Source organism: Pipra filicauda, unplaced genomic scaffold (genome assembly GCF_003945595.2).
Source record: "Pipra filicauda isolate LSUMZ 115617 unplaced genomic scaffold, ASM394559v2 scaffold167_size3244652_pilon, whole genome shotgun sequence".
Taxonomy (NCBI): domain Eukaryota; kingdom Metazoa; phylum Chordata; class Aves; order Passeriformes; family Pipridae; genus Pipra; species Pipra filicauda.
In genome coordinates, this window is record NW_024104184.1 from 2,992,454 (window position 1) to 3,018,037 (window position 25,584).

Genomic DNA, 25,584 nt, shown 5'->3' on the forward strand with positions numbered 1-25,584 from the left:
TACAGAGCACTAGCAAGAGGTGAAACCAGGGTCACTCTTTAACTCATGGATCAATAAATCTTTTCCATCCTTGAACTGTGATGTCAAATGCTGTTGCCTAAAAATTCCTCACTCAACACACCAATATATATCCATTACAGTTATATTTTCATCTCAGGGTACAAATAACAGGCATATAATCTCAGCTACGCTTCCCAGCTGTATATGCAATTTCTTTTACATTCAGGTAAAAGCATATTCTAATTTCAACATCTATAAATAAGTAAATATGTTTTGATTCATTTTAAACATCTATAAATTTCACACTGCCAATGCAGTAACTATTCTCCAACTCTTCTGTTTCTTAATCAGAATAAAATCTTTGCCTAAACTCCATATTCACAGTGACAACACAACGTTAACATCTTTGTAATTCAGATAAGCGAGATTTTCTCTAAGAAATTCAGGGGGAAAATATGCAACCTGACAGAACAGCATGAAGCTCCCACATGAGAATCCTGGAAGGAAGTGTCTACATATTTCAGAGTAAAATCAAAGGAAGCCATTAAAAAGGAGCACATTGTCTAAAACGTGTTGAAATGAGACGTGTATTTATTCTCTCCCTGAGGTAAAAACCTGTACAACTTTGGGTTAACAACCCATAAATTATCAAGTCATTTCTCACTCATGGAATAAATAGCATCTCAGAGTGTCTGCATCCACACATCAGCTGAAGCTGGAGAGAGCTACAAATATACAAAACATTGAATCAGTAGGTACGTGAGACTCAGTAAACAGCACAAAATCGAGTGACTACAATAAGGAATATTACAGCTAATCAGCAGGTTTTCAACTTTTCAAGAAGTTTCTGCTGGAGCTCAGGGGTGCTCAGGGCCCCTCTGCAGAGCTTGGAATAAGAGTGAGCGCAGAACAAGGAGGGAGGTGGGTGTAGAGGATGGATGAACCAAGCAGACTGACAAGACCCAGCTTGGACAGCAGCTCTTGGTTCAAACATACTTAATGATGGAGTTTTGGGGCCACTGAGTGAAGATGGAGGGTCACAGGTGGTTGACGTTTTCTGATTTCCTAGCTGAGCTGTACCTTTCCTCTGCACTCCCTTCCTAAAGCCTACCCACCCATCCTGGTGGCTGTCCTATGTGGATGTAGGTCAATGTTCAGAAAAATTCAGCAAAGCTGGTGTTCTCTTGCTTGCTCCACAGTTCAGTGGTGAGGAGGGTGCCCACTTTCTGTAGAGTCCCAGACTTAAAAGGGTTTTAGCACAGGGTGTCCAGGAGCCTCAGCCCATGTCCCTTCCAGATACTACCACCCCTGGATACATTGCTTCTTGAGCAAAGACGTCTGTGTTGGAACAAGCACCCCTGCCACCCAGCCTGCAGAGGGTGGAGGAAAGGGCTTGTGATTCACCACAGTGCTAGAGTCCTTATTCAAATGGCAGGTCAGATCCGAGAGCCAGAGATGATGAGAGCACCTCACAGGGGGCTTCTGGCTCCTGCAGAAGCCTGGCCCAGTCTGGTGCTGGTGCACAGTGATGCTTCACCCTGGAGCAGGACTGAGATGCTGCCAGGATAGACTCCGGACCTGGGAGTGCTCTGACCCCACAGTGAGGCACAGCTGGAGCGTCATGTGTGGATTTTCCCTGAACTTCAGAGCATGTCAGCAATTACCTGCTGCCTTCTGATTAATGAACTGGTCTCACTGCATATTTTTAAGGGCAAGGTATCCAGAGGCTGGACCACACGGTGTGTCTTCCCGGTGCTGAAGATGTGCCTGTGCTGACAGACTGTGGGAACCACAAGTGGTTTTTCCTGTGGAGGATTAAGCTGGACCTCATCCTGCAGCACTCACAGGGTCAGTGCTGGGCCTCTGAGGAGGCATGAACTGGGCCAAGAGCATCAACCCTATAGATAAACATGATTAAACACAGGCAAACAAATTACAGAGGGGAAAAAGAAACCGACAAAGATGAATGTGGCAGATGAAATGTAACCAAGTGTGTTAATGCAGGTCAGACACAGACTTAAAAAATCTTGTACTCAGGATATTAAAATTGCACTCCCTGTGGTGTACCTACCTGCACCTCTTTTCTAAACATTATTTCTGCTACATTTGCCTTGAATTAAGGAAGAGGTTTTTCATCTTCGAAGCAGTCAGACCTGCAATTACACCAACCCAAGTTTTGCATGAAGTAATATTTTTTCCTGCCTTAAACACAATTTGTGCTCAAAATGAACTTGTTAAATAGTCTGTCATCTCGCGTTTCCTTCTGTAAAGAGCGGACAACACCTGCATAGTTAATGAACTGCAGTGCAGTTTAATCAGAGTGGAAAAAATACTATTTCAAACAAAGAACAAAGTCATCCCCCTCCAGTTTCTCCCACTGCCTCCAGCTTCCTGCACTGGTCACTGGGTTGCCATGTTACCCTGCACATGGTGTCTTTTGAGCATGTCCTGAACCAATCTACCTGACCCCAAAGGCTGCACGCACATTTTGGGAGCTGCTGCTCCCCATCACCTTGCTTTGCAAGCAGCTATTTAGGCCAGTGTGAGGTGGGAAGGCCGAGGCAGTGTACTGCCCCAAGTCACGGACCAGCAACTGCAGCTGTGTTCAGGCTGTGCAGTCCCAGCATTTCAGTCTATGTAGGGGCTTGCAAGGGCTCAATGCCTTATTTACCCAATAAGGAATTTACGAGGACATGTTTGTACCAGTATACAAGAACATTGATGTGCCTCCAGTCATAGTGCTGAGCCCAGAAATTGCACTCAAAGGAGTCATCACTTGCAGCAGCAAACAGCTCTGGAGCTGTACACTGGAGTGCGTGGTGCAGAGCTGTGCCAAATGTGACATTATCAAAATAGCTTTTGTTCAAATACATTGAGCACATAGAACAAAAAATATTACCTATTGTCTGGTCTGTAAGTTCCCTTTTGTATAAAATATGAATAACATTTCTTACCTGCGTTTGTGAAATGCTTTGTCCCTGGGTACAGAGTCTATACACAGCCACAGCATTGCCATTATTTATTACTTTCCTTAAGCACCGGGAGTTATGAAAATGCACTTTTACTTTGATCCTTCACAGACCCAGTAGCCTGCAGGAAGAGTACAATTCATCAATGGTTTTGTTATGTGTGTCACTGTAACGGAGGGCAGGAGTGAGATGCAGCATTCCTCTGCCACCTGGGACCATCCGTTACCCAGCAGCGTGAAGGCAGATGGGTAACATCCTCCCAGCAGGTGAAGTGCGTGAAAACATGAAGAAATAAAGTGGTGATAGTGGCTGGGAAGTAGCCATTAAGGAAACTTAACTCAGCTGACTGTGATGAGTAAAGATGCCATCAATAGTTCCTGCTACTGGCCAGTGAGTTATTGGAGACATGATTTCCACAATCTAACTCCCTTAGCACACTGCTGTATTAAATCTTTTGTTGGTTTTGTTGTTTTATCCCTAAAGAATATGAGAAAGGTGAATTGCTGACTTTCCACAGCTTGCTTCGGCTGCAAATGGAGCTTCAGCTCCTCAGGGCTTCGGCTCATGGGCAATGAAGCAAACAGCAACGGCGGGTGAAGATGGAGCTGTCTCCCACCTGCCTGCCAGAGGTTATTGCTGCTCTAATGGTGTCAGCATCAGAAAATATCTGCCCAAGTCAGCTCAAGCTGTAGCACAAGGGTGGAGCAGCAGAGATGTAGGTGCTGAATCAGCTCTGTTTTGGAGTTTAGAGGGATGTAACCAACAACACAGGGGCAGGGCAGGGCAGGGCAGGGGCCACTGCAGGACTTGCTCAAGCAGCTATGCCAAAGCCCACAAGCACATTTTGTCCTTCTTTCCCCAGGATTATATTTTGTTGGCCAATAATCTTCAAAAGAGGGAGAAACCGAATATTGTAACCTCACTATTACCCAAATCTTTCTGAGCCTGATCTTAATTTCATTAGTGATGAGGCTGGGCTTTAGTAAACACAAACTAATGCTAAATCAAACAGAGGCATGTTGCTTAAAACCCGCTATTATGCTCAAAAGAACCAAAATTGCAAAAACTGAGTGAGAATAACATAAGGAGTACAAGGAGCCAACTGCAGTCCCTGTGGTTCAGTCGTTGCTGTATGTGTCAGGAAGTGTATACTTGAAAGTCTGCATTTTTGGTGTGGGGAGAAGAAAATATAATAGACAATAGGGTGCCATAGGACAGAATAACACAGCCAGGCAGGGTCCCCATGACTCATACCCAGAAGATCTTTCCTCAGGAGTGGGAGTCATAATGATCCACAACAAACTATTGTAACCCGCTAAATATCACAAGTGTCTCTGAAGCCACATTAACTTCCCACAGTGATGATTTTTCTAAATACGTGACATCGTGCTTTGTTTTGCTCTGTGCCAAACACATTTAAAGGCACTACCTTGACTTCCCTTTGAGAGGTTTGTCTGAACCACTTGTTTCTCTTTCTCTCTCCCTCATCCCCCTCCCCAGTACTGGGCGATGCTCTCTTCACTTCCAGGAGAAATGACAGCAGCATTCTGCTTCTTGGAACAATGTTCTGGTTTATCTCCAGGAGTCAACAGTAGGTGGTTTACTTTCTGGCATTTCTGTCTCTTTTTTTTATTACTTTTCTAGGCCATTTGCCAAAGGAAAGAAAAAAAAAAAGGAATACTATGCTTTGCATTTCTATATCTTCTTCCATTCAAGGCTTCTTGAATATTACAAACATCTTTTAATTTTGAGCCAGGCTGCTCGCAGGTGGATGCAGCTGCTCTGGCCCCACCAAGAAAATGCTCCCCTGCCCACTCCCTGGGCCACTGGGTGGTGGTACATGGGTGTTCAGCTGCAGGAAAGCTGCAGATGTGCAGCTGTAACAGGGCAAAGGCAAAGGCAAAGGCTAAGATGAATTTTCCCACTGGGAGTCCCCAGGTGAGATGGCTGTTGCTGTCTCACCCAGCCCCAGGTGCTGTGGCTTGCCACTCAGCCAGAAGGATGGCATGGTGGACAGGCAGAGCTGGTCACAGAGCAGAGCCCACTAGCAGCTCTGGGACAGGGATGCTCCTGCAGCTGCACCTGCAGCAGCATGGGAGTGGCACCCATGCCTGGAAACATAGGATTTTCAGATCTGCGGTGAGGAATTAGCTGTGTGTACAGCTAATAAAGATAACTCCTTTTATCTTACTGGAAGGAGGAGCAAGGGAAAGGCCAAGAAATTAGCCAGATAGTGTTGCCAGGAGCAGTGCCCTGAGCCCCCTGTGATGGCTGATAAAGCCCTGTTATGACCACGAAGTGGCAGAGACAATGCTGTGCCCCCAACCCTGCCTGAGAGCAGGAGGGGAAGGATATGTAAGTTACCAAGTCTTCCCAGGTCTCTTTGGAGACATCGTCTGCCTCCTCTTTAGGGACACAAGCCAGTGTCATGTGCTTTTGTGTCACGCGTCCTTTCAGAAATGATTTTGGAGACAAAAGAGTCCCAACTCCTGAGAATTTCTTCCAAATAACGGAAATGTCTCAGGGAGAAGATCGTGGCATGGCAGCCACTGTGACAGTACAATCATATGGACCAGAGGCAGGACAGGGCCTGCAGGGAAATACAGGCACTCAGACTGATCATGTATTTTTATTGTAGAAGGAGCTACTGTTGACTGGCAGAAGTTCATATGTGGATATGTGAAGTTGAGCAATGTGGTTGCACTGGAGCTACTGAGGTCCCCTATGTGGGGCTGGGGCATCCTGGGGGGCTTCAGACAAACTTTGAGAAAATAGAATAAATTCAAAGAGGAGCAGGGATTTACAGGTGCACTCTAGGATTTGTTCCAACTCCATAAACACCCATCAGAAATCTTTAAGCCTGTTACGAGTCAACACATGATGACCCAGCAGTGTATTTTAAGACACCGTTTTCACAGGTTCATCCCTTCCCCTCCATGGCAGCTCTCCAAAAGCCTGTTCAGTTTTATGAGAGTGGTGTCTTCACACTGTTGTGCACCATGTCATACAAGAAATGGGAGGACCCACATCTGCTGGGATGCTGCTCTCTGAGGAGTGCTTCTTGAGGAGATACCAATGTATATAAGACTGAGCAGGGAGCTCACTGGGACTTAGAGAGGTTGATCTGCTCAGCTTATTGAAGAGATGGATAAGAAGAGATCTCTTCACAGCTGATGTGCCTTCACCTCTGCTGTGACTCAGCTCTGATACCTAGCGCTGCTGGAGCAAAGTCCAATACGGGGAATGGAAAAATAATTGTCTTAAAAATTAAAATATTTGAAACAGGTCAAATAGTTAAGAAAGCACCCTCACATCTTGAAGAGAGAGCAACAGAATTTCTAGCACTGGAAATCTTTAAGATCTCATAAAACGAGGTTGTAACTTGGCCAGAAAGCCCTGATCTGGAGCTCAGCATCCGTGGTGGAGCCCTTTGATCCATCTCAATGGGTGTTGGAATGATGTCAGGAGCACCTTTGCACTTAAAAGTTGTTGAAGCAGACTCCTTTTTTTTTACTCAGACCACTTCATATCAGTAGTGTAAAGGAAGCTTAGTAGCACTGCAATCAGTATCTAAGCTAGTACAGTCACACCCTGAGCCTGCTGCCTGTCCTGGGCCAGTTGATATGGTCTCATGTCAAAACTGATGACCCTGAGACATGGAGGAACAGATTTCCCCAAAAGAAGCCCAGGGCAGAGATGGTAGCCTGGTAGTTTTCTCACAATAGCTGGATCACTCCTTAGCAGTATAACCATGATTCCTCTTGGGGATAAAAGTGCTGTGGTCTCATTTATACTTTTTATTATACAAGATATTTTCATTGACAACCATTCTCAGCAGCTTCTCAGTGACCTTTTTAAACGAAGCTAGGAGGACTATTTGACTCATAAGTGATGAATTTTAGACTTCTGGTGGAGGATTTGGAATAAGGAAAAATATCTGCTTATTCTATAAGATTCTGGCTTATCTTAATACTTTGCTTTGCTGCTAATAAGAATTAAGATTATTTTAAATTAATCTATGAGTCTGATTTTCCAAAGAGTCTTATTTTGGTTGAAAAAGTCATCTTGTGGCTCAAAACTGAAATGGAGTTTCCATTCCTAACTTCCATACTGCATACACAAGGTCACTGATTGCTGGCCCTGTGTTCTATTGTCCTGAAATATTTCTTGGATAGTGTTTGCTCTGAAAAACAATTAATTTTACAATCTACCAGCAGATAAAATTAAATAAAAGTAGTATGACTGTGCAGTTCTGGGGATCAAGGCTCTGACGAGATATTTTCAATAAATAAAGAGTGCTGGGAAGAAGAAAGAAGTTACCCTCTGTTTGTTTTCTGTTCCCATTTTTTCATCGCAGCATCGTCCATTTCACATCACTCATACCATTACACCCATGTGTTGTTATCTTCAGGCTTGGGGCCACATCTATCTGGCTTTAAGGGTTCCTGAAGCTGTGACAGAGGTGGATTTTTGCCCAGTGTGCACCTCCACAGGTCAGGCTTGCTGCTGGTGATGTCTGGCTGTCCCTTGCCTGTGCCAAGGCACTTGCAGACCTCCAGAACCCACAAGAGCACACACACACACGCACACACACACACGGTCCCTTTGCACTCCCCAGCCATCTCACAGGGCTGTGCAGAGCACCCTTACCTTCATCCCCTGCCTGCCTCTGTCTTGGCACTCAGCCAGCCCCTGCTGCTGAGCTGCTATGGGGAGCCTGTTCATGTCAAAAGCCAGAGCCAGGCTCCCACTCCCACTTCAAAAGACCCTCTTTAACCACAGAAAAAAAAAAAAAAAAAGAAAAAAAAAAAGACCAAAAAAAAGACATTTAGTTTAGTGCATAAATGCGGCGACTCAGTCGACTGAGGGTGGGCAACACATTAACCCCTGTGTCGATGGGCTGAAAAACAAATCTGAGAATTTGGTGGCCCCTGTGACCGGGTCTCACATAAGTTATGAGCTTTGACACCCCCGTGTATGTCCTGCACTCGGCTGTGTGTCAGGGAGTGTAGGGGTGGTGGGATGGATGCTGCAGCCTCGTCTCTGCCCAGGGACACCACCCTCCTGCATGCCACAGCCCATCAGTGGGGCTCCCACTTATCCTCAGGGTTTGCATAAATTTGTGGGTCTTTTAAATAGTTTTCATGCAACTATCATTCAGCTTTTGCTCAGATTGTATTTGCAGCCACAGCTGAGGAGCTTTTGCAGCAGACTGTAGGCAAACAAAATGTATCCTGCAAAAGGCTCCCAGCCCTGCAGGCTGCAGTTGTATGCCCTAGATAAAAGTGTTGAATCTTGGATCTCCATGCTCAGGTCCACTGATATGCACACAAATTGTATATTTTAGATCCATTTTAAATACAGATATGATAAAGGAAAGCCCTCTAAAGCTCCAGTAAAATGTATTTCCAACTCTCTGAAAGTTTAGTGATTGTTAAATGAAAGAGAAGGAATATCTTTTATAGACTTCCTCAGGATTTACATCCCACTTTTCTTCATAAAGTAATCTGTTAAAACTGTCCTGGCCTGTTAGCCCTGTGTACCTTGGGTCCTTGAGGTTATTCAAATTAGAATAGCGAAGGGGAGAGATAAATTAGGCAGTAAAATGGATTAAGAGTTTCTTTTGTGGTCACTGACATTTAAAAAATTCTTCAGATAAAGGCTACCCACGATAAATATTTGCAAGTAAATGAAAGCCTTAGAAACTTCAGTATGCAGATGTAACATGGGTAAATACCCATCATTTCTTCGTGGAAAGCCAGAGCGGCAAATGGATAGTAGGACAGAGTAGTCATGGACATGACTACTTGTTGTGGGAGATGCCTCTCTATATAAGATGTGTTTATTTTAAGTACACTGAAAATCAGATTTGCAACACAAGATCAAATATGAGAATTGTAAATAACCAGAGTCAAGTGGAATTCCCTTAAATATACTTAGGTACCCTCATCACACAGTGCTAATAGAGCACAGCAGCACCACAGATCAGAAACAGAATAAAGTATATTCTTATGCCTGTATTGCATCCAAAAGAGTACATTAAAGGAAAGATTAACCAAATTAGGAATATATAAAAGCAGGAATCATAATGACTGTTGTGTATTTGTCTTCAGCAATTTATTTTTTATTCGTAATAGATAATCAAAATGATTTTAAGCTCAAGGTCTCTCCCACTACCTACTTTTCTAAGTATGAGCATAAAGTTAAATCTCTAGGTGATTTACATCTTTAAAGCAATCCCATAAAAATAAAATATATAAGACATTGAACCATAAAAACTTTCTATCCTTTGAAAGTATTCACCCTTAAATATGATTGTTAAATCAGAAAATAGAGAGTTTTCAATATTTGTTCCCTGTTTTGGAGAGTTTTTTAAAGCCTATATTCTTTTTAGTGGCTACAAGATCAATAATGAATTTAAGGATTTAGTCATACCTATTTGATAGCATCAGCAGTGTTTGTAAAGAAATGCCTTTCTGAAAAAGGAAATACTTTTAATATTCTCTTTTATATTCATACCTCATTAAAGTTAATAAGCAATAAAGAAATACAAGTTTAAACCCACTGGAATGAAATGCAGTTAAAGAGAGAAAAAAATGCGTGCAGTTAAATACTCTATTTTCAGATGAAATCATGAGATGTCAGTTTACAGGCGATGCATATTGTACCAGCCCACTGGAAAATGGAGCAGCCAAACAGCTGCTATTGTTCCTACCCTAGAAAAAATTAAAATCTCGTAATAACATAGGCATGGAAGTTGCCTATAATTACACATTTAGGCCTTTGTTTAGAAATTACTCGAGCTCTGCTTAAGAGCAAAGTTCATGTAACTGGCAAGGCAAGACCGCTTTATTATCTGACTGTGACAAGCCCTGTGCACAAAAAAGGGATTCATCTCAAAGGGTTATTTGGCATGGCCAAGGCAACTCCAGAGTGCCAGGCCTCTTTGGTAAGTCCCTGCATAAATAGGAGAAGAAAACAAGGAGGCTTCATGAACAGAAGACTTTGTTTTGGAAGAAAAAGTTAGATCAATTAGCTATTAATTACTTCGACTTTCCTGTCCAGCAGTCACAGGTCAGATGCTTCAGTAAAGTTGAAGCCAAACTTTACTGACACTGAAGCTTCAGCTTCACTGATGGACTCAAGAGACATAGGGTTCATCTCACTTTAGCATGGTCAGACCCATCCTCCCCACTCCTTTCCCTGACTGGGATTATGAAGAGACCCCATCCACCTTGGGATAACTGAGGGAGGGCTTTCCAGTCTGCAGTAGAAGTGCTTCTATGGGTTGATGGCCCACCTGTTGTGGTGGGCAGAAGAGGTCCCCCTCAACAATTTGGGTTTTTCACTAGTCTTTATCTGGCACAAGAAGGGAAGGGATGGGATGGGGTGGAACGGGGTGGGATGGGATGGGATGTCACACTGGCCCTGAGTATCTCAGTCTGGTTCTGTGCTGTGGTTTCATTGCAAGTATTTGCTGAAAATCTTACATTCCACAACTCCAGAAAACTAGCTGCTGCATAGGAAAACTTATCCCTTATGTCTCAGGTTGACAAGAACATGTGTGAGCCACAGTGTCTGCTGAGCCCAGGGGTACCACTGCCACTGGTAACACAGCAGTGCTTCTTCAAAGATGATCATGGGTGTTCACCCCTTGTATCAGCTGCAGAGTCTTCTGCACATCCATCACATCATTCTCCTCTAGCCATCAGTATGTCTTTCTTCAGGAAAGTCTTCTAAGAAGCCAAAAGAGCAGGTCTGCTTTGTGTGTACCTCTAGTGGTCAAGAGGAAAGACATACAAAGAAAACACTGCGTGCTTGCATGGATGAATAGAAAATAAAGATTTGGTGGAAAGATATGTCTTTGGAAAGTCCACTTTATAGCTTTATAACTGTGTGAAAAAGTCAAAAGTGCTTCAGCTTGCTGTCCTGTTTTCAGATGTTACATGCTATACTACAATGAATAAATGATACTTGCTATTTGGTGCTCCATGGCTTCTGGATCCCTTTCCCCACCCACGACGTGGGGGAGCCCAGCTCTAGTTCCTTCTCCATCTGAAGAACCATTCCGACGTCTTGAGGGACGGGGAAAGGGGACTCCAGCGACAGGGTTTTTCAGGCCCCGAGCCTGGAGGGGAGAGGTGCCCTCCCCTCCCCCCAGCACCCACGTGGCTCCATGGCAGGCACAGAGACAGCACACCGGCGTGGAGAGGAGGCAAGAGAGAGTTTATTGTTGGGAAGGGGTTTATAAGGCTTTTAGGAGGGTCAAAGGGGAACCAATCACAAGTTCAGGGTCACACAAAAGAAACCATCAGGTAAGGGGTCAACAGCCAATAGGAAGGGGTTAAACAAAGGACCAATGGGACGCCTCAGGACACCTTTCCCAGGACATTCCTGCATGGGAGATAACAGTTGCTGTGGGGGGTGTTGGGAAGAAGAAACACGTGTTTGCAAAGAGACCACAAAGAGCCATCCTAAGACATGTTCAAACAAGTTTCTCATCAGACTTAGTGCTACAATGGCTCTTGATTATTTGCAGCTGATTATGTAGAAAGTCTAGGCAGTTTCCTTAATTTTTGTCATAGAAAGCTGTTGAAAGCTGGGGACAAGATGTGCATCAGGACTATCCACATGGTGACAATGAGAAGAGTGTTCTACATTCTTCCATGAAAGCCTTTACCCAGACTCAAGGAGCTTGGACAAAGCTCCTTATTGCTTGGTGTTACTTAATACTTCCCCAGCCTGCCCTGATCGTTTCAAAATTATCTGCTGTGGCCACATTAATAAAGCAGCTCCTGGCCTGCTAATGTGCTTTTCAATTCTGCTTTTGGGGTGTGAGCTCTGTCCCTGAATGAAGTGAGCAGCTCTACTGCCTGAATAATCACTTCCTTAAATTAATATGGGCTGCAGCCACGTCCATCTGTGCTGTGATTTCCCTCCCATGCTTGAAAGAGGCCTGTACCTCCTAAGTAATTATTTACATTCCACCTATTGCATTCTCCATTGCAGACAACAGTCTTTACTCATTTCTCATCTCAATTTACACCTCGTTGTTTTCTGTGTTAAAAAACATACTGCATGAGGGGTGAAAGCCTGTGGTAACCTCCATCCTGCAGCATGAGGTACTTGCTGCCTTTAACAGGGAATAGTTGTAATTTACAGGAAGATCTTGGATGAGAAAATAGAGATTATGATTTTTACAAGCTTTCATTTTTGTTCCAGCGGGGTTGGTGTTAGTCACTTTTCTTAAATAGTTCTTTTTATATTATTAATAATAATATCTTAGCCTTGCTGTCAATGGGAGAAGGGTGAATGGGAAATTCTGACTGAAGACATTTCATAAACTTCTTCATTTTCACAAACCAGGTACCGTATTTATCCAGAGCAGTGAGGGGATATGAAGCCAATGCAAAATCCCACTGGGACATGCCTGGCCCCCTGTGAAACAGTGGGTACAGTCTGGTGGGAGGCTCCCTCTGTGCCTGGCCAGGCTGGAGGCTGCTCAGGGGCAGGGGCTGAGTTGGGGGGTGCTGGTGCTCCTGGTTGTAACAAGATCTTTCACATTAGGTAAGGTTTGGGGTGAGTTATGGGTAAATCCTGCTTGTATCAGTGAGTCTGTGCTGGAGCTGGGACCAGGAAGAAATTTTCCTTTAGGCAAAGCCTGGCAGGGTCTGGAAGCTTCTTTTTTTCTTACTTTCCTCTGATACACAGGCCTTGGCTCCCTGCAAATGTCTCAGCAAATGTCTTCCCGGTATTGTAGGGACATGCAAAATCATGGAGTTTGTGGGTCCTCCTCTTTTGCTGATGGACATCATTAGCATTGCTCTTGTATGCAAAGATGAGCCTGAAATGTGCAGTGCAGTTTTGGGAAGCACTTTTTGACATGGGTGGGTAGAGTCTGAGAAGGCAGGTGTCTTGTCTGGAGTGAATCCTGCACTGGAGGGTGCAGGAAATGGGGTTTAAGGTCCCAAATGGTCTGTTTAAATCCTGTGTTCTTGAATATCAGCGGTCTGGGGTCTCTGCTAGATTCCCCACCAACTGAGCCTGGATGAGATGGCAGGCCATGACCGTGGGACTTCCCCATCTTGCCCTATGAAGAAGAGGTTACAAGTCTTGTGGAAGTGTAAGAAACAAAAGAAAGGAGAGAGGGAGGCATAACAAAGAAATGGAGGATGGAGATGACTCAGAAGAGGCACAAGGCTTCCAAGTGGAGCTGTTACTTTTTTTGCCTTCTTTTTCTGATGGTCCCCTGGTTGGTAAGTAACAAACATGTCTCCTAGAAGAAAGATATGGGCTGACTGCAATAACAATCCTGGATGCTCTGGATACTAAGCAGTTGGAAACAAAGAAAATTCTGTAAAATTCATCAGCATGAATTATCCAAATCCCAGTGAATTCTGGGAACAATAGTCTGAGCCTCGGAATATGCTGGTAGATTAGCTACCCACATGGTCGCAAGATTATTTCAGGAATTATCTCTTTGGAAAAAAAACAAAAAAAAAAAAGAGAAGGCATTGCTGGCAACTGGTACAGCAACATCCCAGCAAAGGCAGACAGCATCCCCTCCTCCCACAGCAGTGAGACCCCATCTTTCCCTGCCACTTTCTTTTTCATAAAATAAGAGAGTTGCCTGCGTCTAGCAGTGCCCCCCAAAATGACTGACCAACTTTCCAGGACTGCTGGGCAGAGCAGGCACAAGCCAGGGTGTGTTTGCCCAGACAAAGCCCCTCTGGCGTGGCCTGGCCTCACTGGCAAGCTCTTGGTGGAGGGAAGCAGGAGTGCACAAGGGAGAACACATCCCGTTGGCAGTGGTTTCACCAGCAAGCCTGCACAGCTTTTGCCTACATGATATTTTGGCATGAGGAAATGGTATTATTAGTCTGTCACTTTTACAAGCATTGAAATATATGGAGGAGCACAGATGTTAAAAAACCAAACAAACAAATACCCAAAGTTGAAAAAGAAATAAACCACCTAAAAAGGAAGTCTTGGAGCCAAACCAGCTCCTCACTAGCTACTGCAAAGACCAGTTTCCATGGCAGTGGCCAGGGACACTCACTAACCAGCGGTTGGAGGTGTCCTGTCCCATACATGGTCCACTACCAGTCCCTTTTGTCTCTATAGCAAATGCAATGCATTTCTCCATCCAAGCTGAGGAGGGACATCGCCTCACTCCATCCCTAGTGAGGTGCAACCCAGGAAGACAGGAAACCACAGCAAAGTTTTGCTGGTGGCAGTGAACTCAGACTCAAGGCTGAGCCAGAGGAAAAGGCAGGCTGGGCAGATGGTGAGGATGTCCCCTGGGCCACCGTGCACGGGATCTCCATCAGTTGGGTGGGAGGTGGGCCAGGGAAGCAGCCTGCACGGACATAGGGCAGCTGCGTGGTGCCATCCATGTGGCTTGCACCTCCGTGGAGGGAGCCTTTCCCTCTGGCACTGAAACCAATCCAGGAGGGAGCCCCTGGACTGTGCCAGTTTTGCACTTCAAAAATGCTGGCAGGTAGGCTCTCCTTTCCGATTACATCATGTCACTAACGCTCACCCCGGCTGTCTCTGGGCATTGGGCAGGGTCCAGTAGCAGCATGGTGGATGCTTTAAACCGTGGTAGATTTGTTCCCATCTCCTGATGCTCTGGCCCCTCTGTCAGCTCTGCTTTGTTAAAAATGTATGTTTATATGAATTATTTGACTTGCCAGTGTTTTGTGTTCAGCTGCTCATTCTCCTTGTGGTCCCCACTGGATTTGCCCCTCTTCCTGGGATGAAGGGCCTGGGCACACACTCTCAGGGCATTAAAGCCCTCTCCCAGGGACTTGCACTCCCCAGGGACTCACACACTGCCCCCCCAGAGCTGCTGGACCTACCCCTGTCCCTGTGTGTGCATGTGTATGATGTTAAAAATAGCAGTGGAGGTTTAAGTAAAAATCTCACTTTTCCCCAGCAGTGGGTACAGCAGAGGCAGAGCTGTGCCTGGGACAGGGACAGCAGCCGGGGCCAAGGGCAGGAGCTGGGACTGAGGCAGAGGAGCAGGGGTAGAAGGACAAGGGATGGGGCAGGTGTACAGGGGCCAGGACAGAGGGATAAGGACATGGACAAGTCAAAAAGACATGGGAGGGATCACAGAGACAGAGGGATGAGGCAGAGGGATGGATAGAGGGATAGAAGCTGAGGACAAGGACATGGACAGGGCAAAAGGACAAGGGATGGAGGAGAGGGACAGAAGAATGGGACAAAAGAATGGATAGAGGGATAGAAGCAGAGAGACAGGGATATGGGAACAAGGAGGGAGCAGGGGCAGGGACTCAGGTGTCCGGGTGTGGAGCAGGGACAGGGACAGGAGGAGGGACAAGGGGCAGGTAGAGGAACCGAGGCAAGGGCAGTGGTAGGGGCTGGGATTCGGGAGCAGAGACAGGGGCAGAAGCTGGGGCGTGGACGCAGGGGCAGGGCAGGGGCAGGGACCCCGCGGCAGACAAAGGGCGGGCAGCAGAGCCCAGCTAGCAGCCCCCGTGCCCGCAGCGGCAGCACCGCACACCGGCGCGCAGAGCGAGGAGCAGGAGGAGCGGGCGGCGGCGGCGGAGGAGGCGGAGGAGGGGAGGGACCTTTCCCTCCCTCCCACCCCGACACCGGGGGAAATAAATTATTCCCAGCCCTCGCACTCCCAGCTCCGTGCCCCACACCCCGGCAGCGGCAGGCGGGGACGGCGCAAGCCTTCGTCGGGCGCGGAGGGGCCGCCCCTGCCCGATCCGCTCCGCGCTCCGAGCCCCGCGCCCGCCTCCCCTCGAAGTCCCGCGGGCCGCGGCGGGGGGCAGCGCCCGCCCCGTCCCGTCCGTCCCGCCCCGTCCCGCGCGGCGCGGAGCGGAGCGAAGCGCCGGCCCCGCCGTGCCCTGGATGCCCCAGCGGCGCCGGCGGCAGCAGCATGGAGCGGCGGCGGGGCGTCCCCGGGGGCTGGCCCTGCCTGCTGGCCGCCCTGGGTGCCCTGCTGGCGGCGGGCCGGGCGGCTGCCCCCCGTGCCCGCTTCTCGCCCTTCTTCTTCCTCTGCACCCACCACGGCGAGCTGGAGGGCGACGGCGAGCAGGGCGAGGTGCTCATCGCCCTCCACATCGCGGGCAACCCCGCCGCCTACGTGCCCGGCCAGGAGTACCAGGGTAGGTGGTGGCGCCCGCCGTGCTCGGCGCTGCTCGTCTCCTGGGCGGCCCCGGAGTGTCCGGCGGGAAGGAGAGTGGTGGGGGGAAAGCGGGCGCTCTGGAGGGGGAACCCCGGGATCGTGTGCCGTGCCCCAGGTCAGCCCCGGCGGGAGGCTCGGAGGGGCACCCTTGCCGTGCGGGACCGTCTCCACCAGCCCCGGGCGCGGGGACCGCCGCCCGCGCCCCTGTCCCAGCGCCGCCTCGGCGTGGCTCCAGCCAGGCGCAGCCCGGAGCCAGAGGAAATTGCGAGTCCCCTCTCCTCAACTGGCCCCGAGCCTGACCCAGAGCCTCCCAAGTTGCCGGCAATCTGTCCCTTTCTCACTCCAGCGGCTTTCGGAGCCGGCTTGCACTGAGCGCATCACCCTCTCCTCGGGGGTTCTGAGGTGCCGCAGCTGGCGGTGCCATCAGGTCACCGCGATGTGTCACTGCGGGGACCGGCCCGGCGCGGCCGGGGTAGCCAGCCAGCCTGTTGCTCCCCTTGAAGGAGCCACGGGCGAGGGCTGGGGGTCAGGCAGTCGCAGGTGGCTTTGGAGATGGAAGGTCGTGCCCAGAATTAATAAATTAACGTCCTTTCTGTAAGCGCCCAGGCGGAGGAGAATGAACAAGAGTAGGCAAAGTTGTTCACAAAGTAGAGTCTCTACTTTGGCGATGTACTGGGTGACGGACACAGCCCAGGGCAGGTACACTGTTGTGGGAACCTGCTTTCGGCTGCAGAGTGCCCCTGGAAACCAACAACTGTGCTGTTCCACAGCCTCATCACCATTGCTCTGTGTAGAAAACTTCCATGTGGGAAACATTTTTTAATTCCTAATGGTGAGAGACCATTTAAAGGTCTAATCCTTCTCTCTTTGTGTCTGCTTGGGGTTTGCAATGCTACAGAATAATAACAGCTAATTCTGCAATAGGCAATTGAAAGTCAGAGAAAATGTCAGTAAATGTTTATTTAAAATGCTTTGTTCAGAAACAGATACTGTGTGATGGTCCTTGGCTAAAGATAAAGTTAAACTTTTGACTTCGATATATTCCAGTTCAGAATTTAAGTTTCAGGCAAATCATTGAATAACTGAGTTATGTGAAGATTCTGATTGAAATTTTTACTGTAAAGACATAAACCCCAAACATATCAAATATTCATTTTCACGCAGTCTAAGGGGTCCTGAAGTTTTTGCCTACGTATAAGCTTTAACAATATAGTTTTACCAAATTCATAGGAAACTTTTGCTTTTAAAATATTGTTGTCCTTTTAACAACCCATTACATGACCTCACCAGAAAAATTTTTTCCACAGGCTCCCAGATATTACAGCCTGTAATACACACTCCAGTTAAGTAAATTGCATTCAACCTGCTAAACCACAAATGCGCTGAGGGAAAAAAGAAGCTGGGATTTCCGTATTTTAAATGCTGGATTTTTGAAATTATGGTTCAGCCACGTAAATAACCGAATCATTCCCTGTCATCGCTGCTGCCGTGTTTTCCAGCCTGCAGCCGATGTTTAAACTCCCGTTGCTGGTCTAGGGAGAGAGGTTTGTGGCGGGACCATTGCGGGCAGAACGACGGGCAGGGCTGTCCGTCTGTCCTGCAGGATGAGGAGCAGGGACAGAGGTTGTTTCTCCGGGGATGCTCTTCTGCCTCTCGCTCTTTTAAAAGGGTTTTTGACTCTTGAAGTACCAGCTTGCGGAGCGGCGCCCCAGCTGCGCGCCAGACCTTTCAGGTGGCCAGGGGTGGATTTTTCGCCGCTGTTTTTGCATCTGAGAGAGCAAAACGCGGCGTCTTTGAATTTACCTCTGTGCCTGGCGGGATTTTTCCCTGTCCGCTCTCAGATTCTGCGGAGCCGCTGCTGCCCCGCGCCTCTCCCCGGCCCTGCGCGCCTCGCCCAGCGCGCTCCGTGCGCTGCTGCCGCGGCATCTCCCCGGGGACACCCTGAACCCCGCTGCCCCTCCGAAACTGGCACCGCGGTTACGCCTTTCCGTCTGAAGCGGGCACTGCTGCCCCAAGCACCATCCAGAGGCCAACATCTGCCCGGGGGTGCAACCCAAGCGTTTCAGGGTATCTTTTAAAGCCACCGTGTTAAGAAAGTGTAAAGAAATTGCACGCGTTCAAAGGATGAACACAGAAGAAAGTCCACAAGACGAACCTGGAAACTAATTTGTTTACACAGTGCAAGGTGTAGGTACACCTCGGTGTAGGCCAGCCTCCTGACTGATACCAAACAAATTTCTTTTCAGATTTGTGCATTGATTAAACATCTACCCATACCAAATGATTTCAAGGCAAGAAGCACTGCCTATTTGCTATGCACAGTGCAGCAGACATATCCGTGAGCTAAGCACACTTAATCAGTTAGATATTTTGAAATATCTCATTTGAATATTTTTAAATGTAACAATTATCAGTGTTAAATATAGCACGAGGAAAAAACCCTCAGAGTATACAATCTGAAGAAATAATTTGAAGCAACATGGAATTTTATATAGTGCAGTTAAAAAATGCTGGAAAATGCCAGTCTGCACTGGTTGAGCATTTTTCATTCAGAAATCAAACTTTAAAGGTGGTCTTCTGGGCACAAAGAGCAGGAGTTTTGAGATGCTGCACAGAAGCACAGGACAAAGGGAGATTTACATATGTACAATGCAAATTCAACTGCTCAGAGATCATATTAAAATACACTTTGTATTTGTGTGGTCCAAATCTTTGCAAGTTACAGTGAGGCCCTTTTTTACACTTACTGCCCCTTCATTCAACAGGGACAGGTGACAATAGCATCCAAGAGCATCAGGTTCAAAGAGGAGTGAAATGGATGAAACCACGTGTCAAGCGCTGGATGAGAAAAAATTCTGATTAAAAAAAAAATCGGCCAATGACTTTCTGCTAATTTGTTTAGACATTTCCTTGGGCTCTTGGAGGGGTTGTCAAACCACTGTGCATTCAGTGGGGCTGTAACAGGGCCTCTCAGACCTTTGCCCAACTGTCCGTGGCACTGCCCCAGCACGACGGGAGAGGAACAGCATGTGTTGCAGAAGACACTCTCCTGGGAACTGGGCAAGCACAAGAGCTTCTGCAAGTGGCTTCTCTGACACCCTGAGTCTGGCACTTTATTTTCCCGTGCCTTTGAATTTCATAAGTAAAACAAAGGCAATAATATTCCTTACTTTACATAGTTAAATTAGATACTTTGGGATTTAGCACTTCTCCCCTAATCCTTAAAAATAGTCCAGACTTGGCCCTATTCCTGAAATCAGTAAATATTTAATCACTGATTGAATAGGACCAGACCTACGCTGCCTATAAGTATGCTCTTTTATACAGAGGACTGACTTGATACATCAGTAAACAATTTTATTACCTTTGGTAGACTTTTATTCCTCGAATTAGCTTATATTAAATGTAACTAAGTCCTTGAGCAAAGCACTTATGCACCTGCTCAAATGCAAACTGACAAAGTGTGCACTGGTTTGATGTGGGCACCTGCTCAGTTTTCTTCCACCTGAGCAGTGGTTGCGTGTTCAGAGAGCTGCATCACGGCCCGCTTGGCTTGATCGTGGCTTTGCTGGTAGACAGCAAGGATCCTGTTTTGGTTTTTTCTCCTGGGATTTCCCCTGTAATATACAGAGCAGAATACAATTTCTTAAAAAAAAAAAAAATCAAGCCAACAACAGGATAAATTGAAAATTTTTATACAACTTCATTCGGGTTTATTTGCAATCTGCGGTCAATTTTTGATTATCCATGTCAATGTGCCTTCAGTGCTGAGAGCACGTACCATGATTTATGGGCAGATAAGTACATTGGAGCTGCATAAAGAAATAAGGATAAACTTGACTGAACATTGAGTCTTTACTGACCTTAATCACAGAAAGCTCAAAATGAACAGTCTGATTTGTAGTGTTTAAAAAATACAAACGGATTATCTTTACACTGTATTTTGTCTTATCCCTTAAGATTTTTTTTGCTGTCACTGCAAAGAGTTCCTTTTTCCCAAGGTTTCAAATTTAGATCTTTTAGGAACAACTTTGAACTGTTTTCCCATGATTGATGTTAAAACTCATCATTCTGTCCTTAAAATAGTTTTAGTTAATGAGACTTGAGTTTCTATTTCACTCTCCATTGTTCCCTTTTTTTTTCCAGAACGGATTAACCTTCAGTCCCCAAATGTTATCAGTTTCCATCAATGACTGCTACTATTCTTAGATATACTGTATATTGTCTGGAACCATTGCCATGATAGGTTGTAAAAAAACAGTTTTCAACTATTTTAAGTGGTAGTTATGCACTCTTTCAGCACTGATAAAAAGTTGTTTAAAGTCTGTCCAATTCCACCTTCATTCTTAACTGCTGTATTTAAGAAATACAGATTGTGACTTAGGATCTATTTTCATTAGGGTTACTTACATTTCTGGTGGGTATTTTCATTGTAAATTCTTATTCTTCAGATTATTAGGAAATAAAAACATGTTTGAGTTTGAAGTGAGGGAAGAAAGAATAGCTGGAATGTAAGTAGTGATGCTGCTTGAGGTATAAACAGGATTATAACTGAGTGGCAGAAACTCAGTTATTGATACTTTCTCTATCAGTTATGCTGAAGTATAGGAAGCTTTTAGTGAGTCAGAAGAAATAAGTAATGCACAGGAAGAAGGTGACATTAGAGATAGTGTGGTGGTAATAGAAGATCAGATTTTGGTCCATGTTTTCCAGTATCAGCCTGAGAACCAGGTCAGCTTCTTGAGTCTTTCACAGGGTATTCCCTCAAAACCTTTCATCTCATCCACTTACACCCTTCTCTGATCTGTAGGAGAATGAAACCTTCAATAATTTTTTGTTTTAAATTAAAGAAGTGTGAAAAAAATTTTGCTCATGGGAATCCAGTTAGCTCCAGGGATTATTTTAGAACTCTTAAGGGACACATAATAAAAATGTGAGGCTGGCAATAGGTAGCAATGGTGAGGGAATTAGTAAGAATGGGGGGGAACTCTTGATCTTCAAGTCTCTCCTTTCCTCTGAGGTCCTGAGCAGTATCGTACAGCTGCATAAGGGTTTCATAGCTCATAAAAATTTCATCTTGGGTCAGCATTTACTAAAAGTGCCCTCATCCACCAAAGCCCCCAGAGCGCACCCTGACTCTGCTCTGCTTTATTTAGGATTTTCTTGCATAAAGTGAGATTTGAAAAAGGAAGGCTGATTTATGAGTACTGTGGCCTGTTTGAATTTCTCAGATCTGAGCCTTACTTAGCATGTTATTGAGTGAATATGTGTTTCTAGATCTTGATGTTGACCAACGCATTGTCTGTATTTCTGAAACTCTTGTGTGGACCCAGAGTTCATGTGGTATGTCTTTGCAAATTTTAAAAAGTTATGCTTTTAAGATCCCTTGACCAGAAACTGAGGAAGGGTTCCAACCTTAAAAGAAAAAGGTAGGCAAGGTCACAGCTGACAGCCTCTTACAAACTGTGTTTTGCCAGGGAAGATGTTAAATTTCAATGATTTCAGCTGCCATCACTGTAATTCATGGGCCACATAAGCGGTCAGCAGATGGCCCAGACAAAGATGTCGTCAGGCAAGGGATTGATGAAAGGAGGTAGAAGGTCCAGAAAGGCCTAAATGAGCCTTTCTTGCAAATTTGCAGAAGAGATGTAATCTCCGGTTAAATCCTTTCTCCCCTCATCAGGGGGCTGCTCCCCCCTGCAAAGGAGACTTGATTGCCCCAAATAACAGAAATCAAAGCCAGCATGGCATGCTGGCGTGACCCACATTTGTAAGGTGACATCTCACTGTGGGACGGACACGGTATTGTTGGTATTGTGGGTCTGTGTCGGACAGACTGTGGTCTGTGTACAGGAAAAAATGATCTCTGCCTCAGTGAGTTCACCATCCGAGGCCCGGGGCTTGCTGTGGGAGCTGGCATGTGTGCACAGACCTTCTTATAACATGACACTCAGTGTTGAAGTCAAGGAAGAAAAGAAACCTATGAAAAGTTAAAGGGTGTAAAAATACTGTTTCAGTGGAAATATTGCACATATTTTCTGATTTCTGCATTTAAAAATATTTTTTAATGTGCATAATTTATCTGTGGAATTCATTGCTAAAGTTTGTTCATACAAACTGCTTTTCTTATAAATAATTAGTAGTTGTAATTATATATAAATAGATATATATAAAAAACAAGAGATGAATCTTGTACTCCAAGACCTAAGGTGACCACTAAATGATTTATAAGTAGGTTACTGTTGCATGGTTGCATGTAGGATGTTTCTCCATTGCTTCCTGTATTGATTATTCCACCAAACCCATGTTGGTTCATTAGGTAGGACAAAGTGAGATTGTCAGACCTGTGGCATTTCTCATTTTCCTTACTGTTGCTTCGATTTTGATTTTTGGAGGCCACTGCTTTTGAAATGCTGTAGCATTTTTTATGATGGTACAGTACTACAGTATTTGCATATTGACTGGTTGAAGTATGATTTTTCAATCCTGTAATAGCCATGGTGATGCAGCTGAGATGGATTCAGATGCAACCTTTATTTGCTTTGTGCATCTCATGCCCTACAACTGTGGTTTGGATTTGTCATGAGTGTTTGCTGCATGGAGAGGGAAGGAAATGGCACTGTCTTACCTCTGAGAATAAGCAACCTTTCATACCGGCCCTTGCTATGAGAATTTCAATGGTCTCCGATGAAAGGTTCAGTCTTTTTAACATGCTTCCTCTCTTTGTGTTAACATTTCCTGCCTTTTCATCGGGCATGAAAGGTGCACAGAGTGCAAATGTGTGTCTGGAATATTTGTGTAACTCCTACCTTTTTTTTCCTCCCAACTAGGATTTACCTATGGGATAAACATAGGACAAACTCTGACAGTGCAGCTTCTAACATCTGTCAAGGCCCACTGGCAGATTACTCAGGGAAAGACCTTCCCAGTTTGTCAGATGATGCCTTCTTGTTGGGCAGGTGACCTTCCTCCATCCCTCCTTCCCTCAGGTCAGTCCTGGAAAAGGAAAGCCATAGCGTGCCACACAATTTGCACAGCTCACATCCAGAGCCCATGGACTCTCCATGGACAGTGGCATCATGGAGATAGAGATCCCCCTGGTCCATGCCCATGGGACCTTCACCAGGTCTCCTCAGTGCTCAGATGCCTCCCACAGGTGACACATTTTTGACTCTTTTCCTAAAGGGAAGAGCAGGGTCATGGAAGTGGGCTTTTTTAAAGACTTTTAATATATCTCACTAAGCATTTGCCTTAAATAGGGCTGTTTCTGAGAGGGGTACATCCTGCTTGGAGAAGGAGAACTGGGGTTTGTAGGGGACATTATGATCTGTACCTGTTTATTCCACAGTCCAGGACCAGGCATTACTCTGTCCTTCTGCAGCTGGAGAGGTCCTGGCTGGGGCTGGAGATGGCACCCCGTGGCCGGGCACGGAGCCACAGGCTCCTTGCCATTGTCTGCTGCAACCATCTGGAGCAGCTGATGCCTCAGTGGCACCACAGTGTTTCGGGGCAGCTGGGTTCAGTTTAGCTTCAGGCAGAGGCACCTGTGGGCTTGTTCTTCATCTCACCAGCCTCAGCATCACCTGCGTCACTCCAGACTCCCTGTGGTGTAGTTGTTGGCTGTTCACCCTTGTCCTGCTGCTGTCAGCATGACTTTCTGTTTGGGGATATTGTTTGGTGAATGTGGGTTTTGCATGCTGGTAGAGATCTCCATCCACAAGGCTCCTCTCCGTCCACCCCAGCGGGATCCTGATCTTCCCGGGGAATCAGGACATCCCTGACTACTACCTTGCAGAGTTTCCTCATGACTTCTTGTAGGCAATGAACATCTCAGTTGAAAAAGCAAGAGTCCTGGGGGACTGGACATGAGTGGCCTGTGAAAGTTGCTGAGGAGCAGGCAAGGAGTTCAGACACTTTCCCAAAGGCTTTTATCACAAAGTGGAGGCTGTTTGTCACAGCCTTTGTAAGATCCCTCTTGCCATATTTTTTCATTCTGGGAACAAAACAGAAGTGACTGTTCCCTGCTCCTCTCTAGTGCTTTGATATTAATATTGGTTGTGAGAGTTTCACAAGCATCTCGTTGGGGGGTGAAATCAATGGCACTTTTCCAGACTGTGTCTGTTGAAGTTCAACCTGCAAGAGCACTGAGTGACAGCAGGCAACAAATCCATCTCCCCTACCCTTAGTCTTACATTCCGCACCCCTGCCTCCTTTCAGAATTCTACATTGACCTTCCTAAAATTTTGTGTCCTGCAGGTTTCTTTCTGAACTGTGCATGTGTTACAGTGCATGCCCAAGTTCTGCCCTAGTTTCCTGTGTCCTGGGGTGACAAACACCATGGGGTGTACCCAGCCCTGCAGTGGGACCAGCACTCCCCACAAACCTGCTCCCCAGCAGGTGGTGTGCTGTGGGACAGCCTCTTCCCACCTCCTTGCTGAAGGGCTGGGTGCCAGCAGGAAAACACATCAGATGGGTGGTGGCCTCGCATGCCTCCACCCCCATCCTCTCCTCCCCTCTTCCTCTCTGCCTACTCAGAGGAGGGAGCAGCTCCAGGGGACAGTGTGGAGTATTTTATTTTATTATGCCTGCAGTAAAACTTGATTTAGTTTTGCTAAGAGAGAAGTATTAGTATGAGAAGTATTATTAATAAGCCCAGCCTTCTGGGTGTAGGAGCTCACTGGGTGTTGGAAATATTTGTGAAGCCATGTGTAAAGCTGTTGCTGTGTCTCTCTTGAAGCAGAAGCCTTGGGTCATGAAGCCATGCAGGGTGGTCACTGGTTTCTCTCTTTGGTTTTGCAAGGTACAGTGGTGGGGGAACTGGCAGTCCCCTTGGTTTTCTGCAGCAGGGTGAGCAGATTAATTATCAAAAGGCTGAAGGTCTGTATGTGTTTCCCAGAATGGCTTCTACTCACACATACTCATGTTTGTGACTGCTTGTTTGCCACAGGAGACAGGACTGTACACACTGGGCTGAGGGAACTGAATTATAAACCAGACTGATACAAAATGCCAAGAGCTCTTGCACGATGTTTAGCAAAATTTTGATTGCCTCAGATTATACAGAGTAATTTATTCCTCCCCATCTCTGCTTGAAGGATACTTTTGTAAATAAACAGGTATGACCTGACAGATCTGAGACAGGAAGAGGGTCTGCCTGCCAGCTCCAGCTCCAGCTGTGCCGGTGTCTCCTACTGTCCACCTCATCATTGCTTGCTGATATGGGTGGCTGGATGCTGGCAGCCTATCCCATGCCCCCTTCCAGAGCCTGGCTGCATTATGAGTGTACACTGAGCAGTCCAGCTGGTGAAAAGCACACAGAATCAGGGACCTCACGAATTCCCTCTTTCCATCTCCCCAACGTAATTTTCAAGAGTGCAGTTAGATGATCAGAAGTTGGCAAAGAAAAAAAACCCTCGGTTTGTACAGTGAAATCCATCAAGCAAACTCCCTTTC

At 46.2% G+C, this 25,584-nt stretch overlaps 1 protein-coding gene across 1 annotated transcript in view; it reads left to right on the forward strand.

Annotated features, from left to right (window-relative positions):
* Positions 1–15,579: 15,579 nt before the first annotated feature.
* The window catches only part of RELN (reelin), a 236,001-nt gene continuing 225,996 nt past the window's right edge, over positions 15,580–25,584 (forward strand). Inside the window, exon 1 of the mRNA XM_039379451.1 lies at positions 15,580–16,111. Within this exon, the coding sequence (XP_039235385.1) occupies positions 15,883–16,111 (229 nt within the window). The 5' untranslated portion in view covers positions 15,580–15,882. The remainder of the gene's footprint in view (positions 16,112–25,584) is intronic.